The 14,659-nt window shown below is 39.9% G+C and overlaps 1 protein-coding gene across 1 annotated transcript in view; it reads left to right on the forward strand.

Moving 5' to 3' along the window:
- The first annotated feature begins 1,556 nt into the window (after positions 1 to 1,556).
- ifih1 (interferon induced with helicase C domain 1) overlaps positions 1,557 to 14,659 on the forward strand; it is a 32,269-nt gene continuing 19,166 nt past the window's right edge. Inside the window, exons 1-6 of the mRNA XM_088353145.1 lie at positions 1,557 to 2,044; positions 4,715 to 4,877; positions 4,979 to 5,059; positions 5,147 to 5,221; positions 12,633 to 12,859; positions 14,311 to 14,524. Coding sequence (XP_088209271.1) covers positions 1,601 to 2,044; positions 4,715 to 4,877; positions 4,979 to 5,059; positions 5,147 to 5,221; positions 12,633 to 12,859; positions 14,311 to 14,524 — 1,204 coding nt within the window. The 5' untranslated portion in view covers positions 1,557 to 1,600. The remainder of the gene's footprint in view (positions 2,045 to 4,714; positions 4,878 to 4,978; positions 5,060 to 5,146; positions 5,222 to 12,632; positions 12,860 to 14,310; positions 14,525 to 14,659) is intronic.

Genomic DNA, 14,659 nt, shown 5'->3' on the forward strand with positions numbered 1-14,659 from the left:
TCAGATTCAGAAGAGTCAGACTCAGGGGGGAATCAGATTCAGAAGAGTCAGACTCAGGGGGGAATCAGATTCAGAAGAGTCAGACTCAGGGGGGAATCAGATTCAGAAGAGTCAGACTCAGGGGGGAATCAGATTCAGAAGAGTCAGACTCAGGGGGGAATCAGATTCAGAAGAGTCAGACTCAGGGGGGGGATCAGATTCAGAACAGACAAGACAGGACAGGAAAGACTGAACAAAATCAGTACAGGGAGACTCAATGCAGGCATGGGAGTCGAACAGGCAGGCATGGGAGTCGAACAGGCAGGCATGGGAGTCGAACAGGCAGGCATGGGAGTCGAACAGGCAGGCTTGGGAGTCGAACAGGCAGGCTTGGGAGTCGAACAGGCAGGCTTGGGAGTCGAACAGGCAGGCTTGGGAGTCGGAGTCGGACTTGCACGCAGGGGAGAGGGAATAGCAGGCAATCGGCACGGGAGTCGGGCAGGCAGGCGTCAATTCTTCCTGGGACCCCATTCGAGGCACAGCAAGGGCCACGACGGGCGGGGCCGTGGTTCGAACGGGCAGGGAAGGCCAACTCAGTAGGCGCCTGCCAAACTGCGCACTCCAGCTCTCCCCAAGTCGCGCTGGGATCGTTCGCTGAGTTCAATTGTTGGCGGGTTCATTCTGTCACGGATTGGCGTGGTGGCGTGGAAGGGGACCGGACCAGACGGAGGCAGGAGGCATGAAGGGAGAACTCAAATGCGTTGACGATCCATAAGTTTTATTTTACAAAATAAAAGTCGCCCAATACTCCGGGGCAAAACAGAACAACACAGAGTTCCTCCGGCACGAACTCAACAGGACATGGCATAACAGACTAAAACATGACAAGGCATAACAGACCGGGATTGTGTATAATGAGTAGTAACCAGCCCGCAACCGCAGAGCCCACCATGCAGCCTTAAATCAGACCCACCATTAGTGGAACTGCTTTCAGCTGTTGCCCAGAGGGCGGGGCAGACTGGTCACCAAGGCGACCGTGACACAATAGCATCAAACCGCTCGCTTCATTTTCAACAACAAAAAAATGATACCGAGATAGAGGCTGCCGCGGCAAACTCGTTTGACTTGATTGATTTGCCGTTTTATGATATTGGTACCCATAATTGACAAATTTTCGTTTTTCCGTACAGATTTCCTTGTACGTCGTACATGTCTAAAAATGCATAATAAACGTACTTTGTACGGCAAAACTGTACGGGTTGACGGATATGAAATAATGTGCATAGCATGCTTTGTGCACAGTATGTGGTTGGCTAGTAAATGCAGTAACATATAAATCACAGTGCTATTCTATTTTTGAAAATCTACATGTTTTCACAACCCGGGGGAAATGAGAGCTCCCACGTGTCAACTTTTCAATGCCATCTCTTTGAAAATAAAAAAAATAAAAACGTAGATAACATGTACAGTACCCGCATTCCACGAGTGTTAAACTAGATATGAGTGAAATGCTGCTATCTTCCGGCGAACTGAAGTACTGCGTGCTGATGTCCGCCAAAAAAGAAGTTTCGCACAGTTTCACTTTCGTTTGGCCAGAAAAGCAATTCTCCGACTTTTTACCATGGAGAGCCAGACCGCGGAGCTCGATCTTATCAACGAGAATCTCATCGAAAGCTTCCGTCCGAGACTGCGAGTGTACGTGGCGGTGGTCCCGGTTCTGGACCACTTGGACTTCCTAACCCGTGAGCAAAAAGAGCGCATCCGGAAAAGGGTCGACGCGGAAGGCAACTCGGCGGCGGTGAACGCGCTGCTCGACGCCGTCTTGCTCAAGCCGCACCCGCCTGGATGGTTTCAGGCCTTCGTGGACGCTTTGGCCCACGCCGAGTGCCGACACGCAGCCGACGTCATGCGGGGGAAACTGCCTCATCCTAAGGTGGAGGCTGACAACGACTACTGCATGAGGATGATCGACATTTTGGTGCCCAGCCTGGTTGACATGGCCACCAAGGAAGTGGCCACCAACTGCTACGCGCGCGCCCTCATCAACAAGGACAGCCATGAAAAAGTTTGTACAGTATCTCTTTTTAGTATGCAGGTGATTTTTGTGTTTTCAATCGAAGAGATAGCGTTGAAAAGTAAACACTTGGGGGCTCCAAAATATGTAGTGTTGGGGATTAAATATCAAAATGTACCGTTTACTAAATTGTTCGAATTAGTTATCTGACTCCATTAACTAAACACAACCTACATTCACCCAACAATTTATGTGCGCTCGTTTCTTGAGGGAAACATTATCAGGAAAGCCGACATCTCACACGGGGGCAGATTTATTTTCCCTAGAAATTTAACTAAGTGTACTCCATCTAAAACGTCCAAATTAGTGACGTTAGCGTCTGTGGGAAGCCTTCTTCTGAAGTCCTTTAGCTTTTTCCGATTGGCCATCTTCACCTTGCATAATGGTGTGCCGGCTCCTCCCATGTGCGTGCCAAGGAAGCCCAAAGTGGGCTTCACAATCTCACTGACGAGCGCCTTGATGTTTGGAACATTCTGTGTCAGCACACTATCGTGTCCTGTTATCAACAGAACTAGACAAAATATTCTGCATTTGGAACAGCCTGCCCTGTCATTGAACTAAAGCCCACTCAGTGAAAATTTTCATTGCATTATGAGTCAATCGTATAAAATTCTTTATAGTGAAATGTATAAAATCCTTCAGTAGATATTCAAAATGGCATTGTGCTGTTTCATATATATGTTATTGCGTTTGGGAGCCAACCACATACTTTATTCAAAACATGCTAAGTACATTATTTGTACGTATAGACATCCATTATAATCCATCCATTTATATACCGAAGACATACCCCCCCTAGTGGGAGGTGGCTAGAGTCAAGAACACACTCACATTCACCAAACATTCATTCCCGTTTGCTCTTCCCAACCTGACACCGAACATTAAGCCCACAGCACAACAAGGGATGAGTTACTGTGCCATGCACCAAGAAAGTATATGGTTGATTGGTTGGATCCCTTAACCACACGGGTCATACATACATGAATACATGCATACACACATACACGCATACACACACACACACACACACACACACACACACACAGAGAAGACAGACAGATAGATAAGCAAAGGTTGGCAGAAACAGATCTGTCAAATTTCCTTAGGGGAGGGGGCGTAAGGTGACCATATTTGGCCATGCTCACTCTCAGCATTAGTTTTTTCTTTGTGTCATGTTTTGATTAATGTATCCAACAATACCTTCAATAAACATTTCATTTCATAATGAGGATAGATAGATAGATAGATAGATAGATAGATAGATAGATAGATAGATAGATAGATAGGGGAATTCACATTTCCAGCAGTATCCTTGTGTTAAAAAATAAAATGAAAAATATGGAATACCCAATATAGCGTGTTAATGAAGAGCATTTAAATAGTGTTACGGAAAATACACACTGTAATAAGAATAGGGTAATAAGCAAATGTAGGGTTTAGGTTTAATGTGGGTTTTTACTCCCCTGGGTGAAGTTAAAGAGCCTCAAGGCATGAGGGAAAAATTATCTTATTATCATAGGGGCACCATTTGGGACAATTGCAGCCTGGTGGTGCTCATCCATCTCCGGTCTCGAGTTGGAGACCTTTCCAGTGTTAGGCAAATATATATATATATATATATATATATATATATATATATATATATATATATATATATATATATAGTTCGGATAATTTTCTATAGTCACTTTCAGGATTTGTATTGTTTAAAGGTGCAGGGGAATAAATACATGATAATCTTTATGTGTATGGATGCCGCTGAACAGTTTGAATTGTTAAAAGTCAAAAAATATGTTTTCATAAATGGCTGATTAAATTCGTGTCCTAATACATACACTGACATGCATTGTGTCATAAAAGAAAACGCTTGCCAAGAGAGTAAAATTTGAAACCGCCGAATTCCAATCCAGACCACAAAATGGCAGACAAAATTCAAGTACAGTAGACTTCCCTTCATGCCTGATATTTATTGGTGTTTTCGATAATGGCAGGCTTCGTTTCCATGGTTATCATGTTTTTGGTTCTCCTTTAGCATCACTGAATGCACTGAATGGGATTCATACTAATTAAATACTGTACTGCAGGGGTCTCCCAACATTTTTCAAGCTGTGAGCTACATTTTGTCACTTATTAGCACAAACAGCACCCAGTTTGATATGTATTCCTAAGATTCCAACATATCATGTAATGGGGAAATATTTTCCAACCAGGTCCGCAGGCACCTAAGCTGTATTTAGAGGGGTGTCCTCGTTTGCTCGGGCACCATGCTGGAGACCCCTGCTCTACTGTATCACCAATTTGCAGTCTTGAAGAAGCATTTGACATCTTGAACACAATAAAGAGAAAAGCATTGTGGGAGGTAGTTCAGCCAATAACAAATTGGCATTGTCATGATGCAGCGACACAAACCAGTAGCCGACCAGCATTTTATATGACATCGACTATTGGCAGATATATGCAAGAAAGTTTGAATATTACACCTGTCAGGCCACACGCAATAATTTGTTGTTGATGTCTTATAGCGGGGAAAATGCCTTAAACAGAGGCAGGAATTACATTTTATTCTACGCCGTAAAGTGAAAATGTCATAAGTCGGGGACGCCATATCACAGGGATCTTTCTTTATGCATCTGTCCATCATCTTGCCTTTTCATACCCTAGATTCTCCACTTAGCGGACCAGCATGGACCAAGAGATGCGGCTCGTGAACTTCTGAAAACGATTGTCATGTGTCCGCCTGGTTGGTATTCAGATTTTCTACAAATCCTGCGAGACACCGAACACGAGGACCTCTACCAACTGATGGGAGGCTGTGATGCCACAGGTGACCATTAGAAGTGCAGTCGAGTAGACATCATGTCCAAGACCTAAAAAAAACATCAACGTTGATTTTTTTCAAACATTCTACGAGGGTTTCTATCTTAGATGACACTACAAAGGTGAAGGGGCTTCCAGAAAGTTCTCCAAAACAGCATTTGGATGAAGAGTTCACTGTGGACACTTTAGGTAGTATTGGGAGCCCTCTTCAAAAGTCACTAATAGAAAATACTAAGATATTGCAAAACACATGTGTCTTCCATGTCCTATCCACAGACCTGTACCGGGCAGAAGACACACAAGAGAACACCCTGGAAAATTTAAGCAACGGATTAGAAAACACACAGGCTGGTGGGTACAGTTCAAACTACTGTTATCATAATAATTGGGGACCAGGAAGAAGAACCCCGCACCAGTGCAAAAAGCTGCAAAGTAACCCCACTGCCTACTATTTTTAATATGCATTATGCTGGTCCCTGATGCCAGCAATAGTCCACAGAAGATATGGGATCACAACCAAAACAGTGCAGTTAGTTTCAGAAAGCCTGAATGAAACCATTTTTAAAAGCGCTCAGCTGACTATTATTGACAGCAATAGTTGATCGGGGATTGTGGATTGAGACCACACAGGTGCTGTTTATTTTTTAGGTAGACAGAATGGCACTTTTTAAAGCAGGAAAAAATTGGGGGTAATGGATCACAGCCGCACGAGTGCAGTTTACGTTTTGGTGAACAAAAGAGCAAAAATAAACTGCCAGACTTAAGAATAATGCATGCTGCCAGCCCTCACTCACAGCCAGGGTTGGGTAGGGTTACTTTAACTTGATTACTTTCAATTACTTTTGGATTACTCCAATACTAAATATGCTAATAAAAGACAAAATAAACTAAATATGAATAAAATTACTAATTTTTGTGCAGGCTTGGGCATTAACGGAATACATGGAATGGCAAAATTGATGTTGGCAAGCTGTTTGGATTTACTTTCATTTTGTTTCTGTCGCATTTTATGTTAGTTTTGCCGGAGATCAAAGAGATCAAAGGCAGGAGAGAAAGCTTACCACGTGTTGTGAGTCATAATTTTATTCATATTTAGTTTCTTTTGTCTTTTATTAGTATATTTGGTATTAGAGTAATCCAAAAGTAATTGAAAGTAATCAAGTTAAAGTAACCCTACCCAACCCTGCTCACAGCAATATGTTATAAGGGATAACAGGTTGTGACCGCTTGAGTGCAATTCACTTTTCAGGGGACAGAATGGGGAAAAAAAAGCCGCACGGCCCGACTGAAGTACACTTTGCCGGACCCCACCTGGAGAAAGATGTGATCAGGGATAAAGGATTAGGGCCGTGTGAGTGCGTTTCACTTTTTGGTGTACAGAACACCAAAAAAGAGACGCTATGCTCTAGAAAAATTACACTCTGCCGGTCCTTGCTGGCAGCAATAGGCGATCGGGGATAACGGATCGCAAAATATTTTCAACCCACTGAGGCCTCAAAAAATGACGCGCAAACTAGCAAGGGATTATGGTGCACGTGGAGCAAACCAAACTCAATGAATCTAGGATGCAAATTTGAAGCGACTTTTGAGAAGATCCACGTGTCTCAGTTTTCTGTGGAAAATAATCGGCTTCAGGTGTGGACGTGATGAAACACACTGAGGTCAAAGGAGTCAGAGCACGTCAAACAAAAAACACGTGTTGGCCCCATATTGAAAAGACAGAGCCGAGGATATCATCCCATCACTCTCCTGTACTTTTTAAGACAACTTGTTCTCTATAAAGAACAAAAGAAATGAAAAAAATGCCTTCTTTTTCTCTAGTCCTCAAAAAAGAGATTTGATCAGTTTTACAGATTTTAAAACAGTAAAGGTCTTATAAAGATGTCAACTCTTGTGCCCATTATTTATCAAATCCAAATTATTTGTAAAGCACTTTACAGGCAATAAATTGCCACTCAAAGTGCTGTACAAAAACATATAGTGTACAATAAGACAATAAAATCCCCTCCTTTATCCCCGCCCAACAACCCAAAATCACTTAATACAAAGACACACACAATAAATCAGTTTTGTTTTTTTTCATTATATTAGGGATGGGCAAACATGAATTCAACGCTTTGTTTCAAAACATCTGCCATCCTCTTGTGCCCATGCAAGATTAAATACTAGTATGGGCTATGGAAGCTCAAGAATACCAAAAATTAAAACAAGGACCTTTTGAAAAGCTAATTCACAGGGAACAACCTAAAATGAATATTCATTATTAGAATAGGATGTTATTATGAAATGCGTACTCCTTATTTTTAAACTCAATTAATATTGTTAGAATTAAATATTAGAAATGGGCTAGTGATAGTACCACATGTATCTGCTCCCCTTTTGTGGCTACGAACATCCAATTAAAACCTTTACACGGTATTATAAAAGCCGGAAAGGGTTAAAATAGAAAAAATACTTTTTTGAGATGAAAAAAACCTAAATGATGACTTCTTGTTATGATAGGATGTTATTATTTTTATTATGCAATATATACGTATTTTTCTTATTTTTCGTTATTAACATGTCATAATTAATGGCACTTTCATTTTTAAGAACATTTATAAGTATGTCTTTTAATTTAATTTGTATGTTTAGAAAATGTTTTTTAAAATAATCTGTTTTGTAATTTTTTTTAAAAAGGGAAAAAAAAATGTTTTTTTTAAACAATCAAAATTAAACTATTCATTTATGAGTATTATAGCAGTGTCTTTTACGTCGGGCGTACAACTTACAAAACGTTACGCCTAGGTGGCCGACAACTTTTTCAAAAAAAGAAAATCTTTCTTTTTTTTTTTCTTTTTTTTTTTTTTTTTTTAGACAAGATGGAATTGTAGCTTGTTACAAACGTTTGCTTTATTCCGATTTCGAAATGTTCGTTCGGTTTGGAAATTTTGTTTCGTTTGGCAATTTGCATACTCTGCAGCCAATGAGAAGCCTGCATCGAATAACTTCATGCTTCCGGACTTTCCCGAGCCTTATAAGGTCGTGCATTTGCATATCATTTTCCAAAGCACGGAGAACACGAGAAAAATGGTAAAGTGGTTAGGAATCAAGCCAAAACTTCAGCCCCAGAAGAAATATTCAAAAGAAGCTTAAAAAAATGATGACGCTACAAAACGTAAACGGACATTAAAAGCATCGTGGAAAGAGGAGTTCACGTGGCTTCGAGCAGACGACACAACGCAAACATTGCATGAATGAAGATGAGTAAATACAGGTACATACTGATGGCAAATGGAAAACAGGCAATGAGTGTTATAAGTAGATTTATAATAAACTTAATTTTAACGTGTTGTTCTGTTATATATTTTGATTATCAATCCTTAATACTTTGCAACAAAGGTTTTTTTTTGCGATTAGTCGTCTTATTGTGTTTCAAGTTGTGAAAAATGGGGCAGGCAACTTTATGGCTGGTGTCCCGTTACTTTTTGTTTCAGACACTGATTATAGAAATAAATGTGACTTGACTTGTGTTTAAATTTTCAACGAATAGATTAAATGATACGTAAATAAAATGTAAAATATATATAAAAATAGTGAAAACATATGATATATTTTTTTTAAAAATAATACCCATATTAAATAATTGTCTGCTATGTCGCAGTTACCTTTTTTTTTTTTTTTTTTAAAGGTCTTTTTTATTATTAAAATACTTTTTGGCACTTTTGGGCTTCCATAATTATCAGAATTCAAATCCAAGTAATAAATGCAACTGTGTCCACACATGCTTCTTAACTTCATCAACTGTCGTCATAGCAAAGTCAAAGACGTCAGAATGTTCGGCTACACAGAAATCTTATCAAATTGTGATGATGTCACACAGACATCCCATATTAACCACCAGCAGATGTTTGGTTTTGGAACATCAAGCACTCGTATCTGGAAAATTTTGAATTGTGTTGGAGAAACATCTGGGCTGCACATTTGAGTGCCTTAGTTTCTGTGCGGAGACAAGTATTGCATTAGTTTGTGTGTTAATTGGGTATTGTGTGTATTATCTTTCACCCTATTACCATACAAGTTAATTGCTTTGCTCACATGCAAACAGTTAGCGCAAACGTTATAGATGTGTTATCAAACACTCTACTTGAGAGTGCCTTGTTATCAGCTGTGAGTGTGTGCCAATCGTAGAAAGAAAGCTAGACAGAGAAAAATGTTTGACTCGTTCTAACTAAAGATTTTAAGCTAATGTGGCTAACAATAGAGTATATCATTGTCACAACTAATAAGCATCTGTCACTGAAATAGTTCTTTTAAAAATTATATTTGAGGTGAAAACCGACAAGTGGACAAAGACTTCTTGCTAGCATAGTAACATGAGAGTTCTTTTGTGTCATATCATTAACGCTTGCACGGGAAGATCAGATTGCTGTCCGGCATTAATAATAATAATAATAATAATAATAATTTCCTTGTATTGTCATTCTGTGTAACAATGTACACAGAACGAAATGTCGATTGCACCTGACCCGTTGTAGCGAGCCGATGCAGCCGCAGCCAACAGAGGGCGCCGCCGACCACTTTTTAAGTCTTAGGAATGACTCGGCCGGGGCGCGAACCCGAACCTCCCAGTCTCAAAGCGGGCGCCTTACCATCTAGGCTACTGAGCTGGTCACTGCTTCATTTGTTGCGTTAAAGTGCCTCATTGTCATGGAATTCATAATTATTGTCACAGCATTCATTCTAGAATGGTTTCGTTAATGTCATGATTACTCATGACTTTCATCTGTGCCCGCTCGTTTGGCGCCAGCCGCTGCTGGCTACCTGATTGGTTCCCCATCCTACTTACGCTCAGTCCTTTCACTCGCCTGTTGTCAGTCCGTCAGCGAACTTCTGTTTCTACAAGGCAAGCACTTTGACTCTGACTCCCGTCGGTCCCGCTTTTTGCACCCGTTTTCCACTCATCTGTTCCCGATTACCCCGTTTGTCTCCGGTTACGACCTGTTTTTTGACCCTGACCACATTTCGCTCTCCCGTCCCGGCTTATGACTCGTTTTTGATCCAAACCACGTTTTGCTCTCCCGTCCCGGCTTATGACTCGTTTTTGATCCAAACCACGTTTTGCTCTCCTATCCCGGCTATCGACCTGTTTTTTCCGTCTTCGACACCACGATCTCCCGCTCCGGAAGATCCACTTCCGCATCCGGAACACGTTCCGATTCTGTGAGCGGCTTGCTTACCGCGTCCAGCGAGCACTGGCTCGCGGGTGCTGCCTGTCCTCTTTATCTCAAAAAGCTTGTGAGAAACGTTACGTGATTGGGTCTACCCTTTGTTCTGGTCGTGACAGTTAAGCACCTTATTCTCATGGCATTCATGGTAGCAACGTACCATCGTCGTGCTTCATTTTTTTGTCATTGATACTTTCATTATTGCATTAGTGTCTCATTGTCACAGTATTCAGGCTTTCATTAGAGTGCTTAATTGTAACAGCATTAATACAAGCGTGGTTTCATTAGAGTGCCTTACTTGTACGGCGTTTATGCTTTGATAATATAACCAGAGTGCCTAGTTGCCACAGCAACAATAACTCATCAACAAAATAATGTTACATAATATGTTCGAAAAGGGGTAGTAAGAAGCAAAATGCTTATATTCCCTACCCCTTCATCTTCCCTATTAAATACACCAATGATATAACAACAATTGTAATAATATTAAGAATAAGTTATGATATAACAATAGCAACAATAACACAAAATTAACCATAGTTTTAGACGTACTATTCCCAAACTCTCGTATCACTTATACCCCATTTTCTTCATCTCTGTATTCCGCCAGGAATGTTTTTTTGTATTTAAATTTGAACAAGTGAATAGTTGGACAATGTTTGATCTCCACACACAAACACACACATAATTTTCCTGGTGGTTCTCACCATTGGGATTATGAATTTACTACAGCCGCTTAAATTATAATTTCCCTCTTTCCGAATGAATAATTTATGGATGTTTTCTGGCACTATGTTTTTGTTGAATAGCAGTTGTACAGTGAAAATTTTTACTAAATGATCTAATTTTAATCATTTGGAGTGCCTCATTGCCATGGCACACATGTTTTATTAGAGAGCTTTATTGTCCCAGAAGTCATACTTTCATGATAGGAATGTAGTGCCTTAATTGTCGTATAATTACCGTAATTATTTAATTGTTGCATAAGAGTGCTTCATAGTCACAGCACTCATGCTGTTCATGCTAGAATTAGAGTGCCTCGTTGTCATATCATTCATACTGTTCATGCTAGCTTTAAAACCTTTTAGACATTATTTAAAATGTCCTCTTTATGGCATACCTGCTTAGATTCTTTGCCTCAATTGCACTACCTTCATGCTTCTAATAGAACCAAAGAGTGCCTCATTGTCACAAAACTCTTGCTTTTATTCTCTCATAAGAGCTCCTCATTGTCACAGCATTAATGATTTCAAGCTTGCTTTAGAGTGCCTCATTGTCAGAGCTTCCACTCCTTCATTGCTTGAAAAGAACGCCTCAATGTACCAACATTCATGCTTTCATAGTAGCAATAGAGTGCATCGTTATCACTATATTTATGCTTTCATTGTTGCGTGAGAGTGCCTCATTGTCAGAGCTTCCACTCCTTCATTGCTGCAAAATAACGCCTCAATGTACCAACATTCATGCTTTCATAGTAGCAATAGAGTGCATCGTTATCACTATATTTATGCTTTCATTGTTGCGTGAGAGTGCCTCATTGTCACCACATTAAGCCTCTCTTGCTTGCATTGGAGTGCCTAATTGTCACAAAATTCTTTCATTCATTGCTGAATTAGAGTGCCTCAATCTTACTACCTTCATGCTTTCATAGTATCAAGATTGCCTCATTGTCACAAAATATTTGCTTGTATTGTTGCATAAGAGCTCCTCATTGTCACAGCATTAATGCAATCATGCTTGCATTAGAGTGCCTCATTGTCAGAGGATTCATTCTTTCACTGCTGCAAACTTAATGCTTTTATAGTAGTAACATGGTGCGTTGTCACAACATTTATGCCTTCTCATTGTTGCATAAGAGTGCCTCATTGTTACTGCATTAACCCCTTAACATTCTGCCAGTCCGCTGGCGGGTCTTCGAACATTTTATAAAAAAACATATACTTGTCTATACGATACCACCAGTCACAAAAATACATCATGCCACATATCATTGGGAAGCTTAAGCTCAATTTCAAAATATACTTTTCACAGAAACATCTTAATCAGTCTGAAACAAGATACCTGAAAACTAACTTTGAGTTATACTATACTCACCAGAAAGTGTTGAGACGTTCCACTCATGACACGATTTACCGCAAATATGGTACAAAAATCCAGTGAATCCAACCGTGTAAAATATTTACTCCAAAACACACGATAATGCCGATGGATTAAGAAAAAAATCCGCCTAAAAGCATTCCTGCACTGTTCCGACGACCTTCGTTGTTATCCATCTGCTTGGCTTCATAACTCCCCTTAAAAAATAAACAGACATGTCAGATTATTTCCAGTGCTTTTGTTAGCCTCTGACCTTTTCATTGACAGTCAATCACACTTTCTTTCCTTATTAGCTTATGAAAACCCGTGAGGGGCTGTATTGGAAAAAAAAAACTTCTTTAGCAAATAATGAGCAATTCAAATGTGGATTGACGCATTGTTGTATCAGGTTTTTCTATGTGTCAGAGAATTAGTATCAATAGATTTATGGCTAACCAAATGATTTCTCTGCATTACAGAACTGAGCTCCCCAGCCCAAGCTCTTCAAAACCCCGAAAATGCTGAAATTGTTCTTCGAGACTATCAGATGGACGTGGCTAAACCCGCCTTGGAGGGGGAAAACATCATTATATGTCTTCCTACCGGAAGCGGTAAAACCAGGGTTGCAGTTTACGTGACCCGCAAGCATCTGGACCGCCGGCGGGCAGAGGGAAAATCTGGAAAAGTGGTCATCTTGGTCAACACGGTAACAACTTTTGGTCCATACAGAGGAAATTAACTACCATATTTATGAGTGTACAATGCACAGTTTCTCTTACTTAAAAAATAACTAAAGGTTTGTTTAATACATAAGGTTTTACAGTCGTGCATTACTGTATTTGTGCAATAATTGACCGGTCGAAAAATATGGCTGACCCGAATCGCAAAACATTGGATGCAACTGAAAGAGTACTGAATCCTAACTTGTAGACCACAAGTGAAATAGATAACATATGAAAAGGCATTTGATTTTATCTCATTATCAAACAATGTTTAGTCAGGGTACCAGAGCCAATTGTTAGAGGGTGGAGAAAACAGAAAGTCGTCCTGAACGATAGAAATAAACGTGAATAAAGCCCGAAGAGGGAAACAACTTAGTTTTCCTAGGAATTTAGTTTTGTTGCTAAATAATCATAAACAAAATCAAACGTAAGCTTCAACCCTCATCTTTCATTGTACATTTTTTTTGTCTAGCTTCTACCATTGATTAGTCAACAACAGTTAAACATTGGTAAGTTTCCAAGAAAGCTTCTGAGAAAAATGACTTTTTGTGAAATGATACATTTCAAGTCGGACTTTCACTTCAGTGCTTTTTTTTTGTTTGTTTGTTTTTGCATTTGTGGTACCTCCAACATCTAAACAATGCTTTCCATAAACACTAGTGCACTTTGCTTGCAAAATAAAATTTTAATGCAAAATCACCGAACTTATGCCTAAACGATGCGTTCATTTTGCAAAACAATTTCAGCAAAAAAAAAAAGTAATTTCACGATTTCTGTCACCATGACGATTGTGGATGTGCACAAAACGTCAATCCTCTCCACCCGATGACGACAAAGGGACTTCGGCATATTTTTTTTTTATTAAAACAGCTCAGTTGAAGCGTCAGTCTGCCATATATATTTGCTTTTTCACCACACTGCTTCACCACGCCTACTCAAGGGCCGCCTATACAATTGCAAATGCTGGATAAATGAAGAAAAACTAGGAGGTGGGGGCTTCCTCAAATTGTGGACAAAGATCTGATTAAAGCCACTCCTGCCATCTAATGGATATTTATCATACTGAAATCATTCCCAGTGGCTTGATGAATACCAAAGAGCTGCACCAAACCCTTTAAAAATTGTTTTAGCACTCAGGGACAATGCTTTTGAAAAGGTTTTTATATGTTATGGCACTAAAGGAGTTAAATAAATACATCGTAAATGTTATATTGGTATTGTGTTCATAGTTTACATTGTCAATAAATGATTTCAATCATGGCCAAAAGTATTCAAAAATGTTTGTCACTTACAATGCTTAGTTTGAGCCAAGAAAAAGGAAAAGAAAAATGTATATGGATTTCTAATGTAAAATAAGGGTTGTGTCTTATAGACAAATAAATAGGGTACATGGAAAACATATATGAGATTACAAAACTGCCTGTCGGGTCCTCAGGTCCCTCTTGTGGAGCAGCACTACTCCAACGAGTTCCTTCCCTTTCTGAGGCACGACTACAGAGTGGAACGAGTCAGCGGAAAATCTCAACTGAAAATCACTTTTCCGGATATGCTGAAGACCAATGATGTCATCGTTTGCACGGCACAGATTCTGGAAAATTTCTTGGAAAGGTGGTCGGTGAAGGGGGCGGACGAGGGAGTGCATCTAAAGGGTAAGAATGGAAACTCTTTTGATCTCAACTTGCTTCTCTTTCTGAGGTTTTTTTCTAGCACTGAAAAAAATCTGTGCGAATTTGGGGAGGTGAGTGAGGTCAATGACGACAGAGGAGTAAAATTAAAACTATTTT

This window comes from Urocampus carinirostris, chromosome 14 (assembly GCF_059441175.1).
Source record: "Urocampus carinirostris isolate Australia breed hairy pipefish chromosome 14, RoL_Ucar_1.0, whole genome shotgun sequence".
Classification (NCBI taxonomy): Eukaryota; Metazoa; Chordata; class Actinopteri; order Syngnathiformes; family Syngnathidae; genus Urocampus; species Urocampus carinirostris.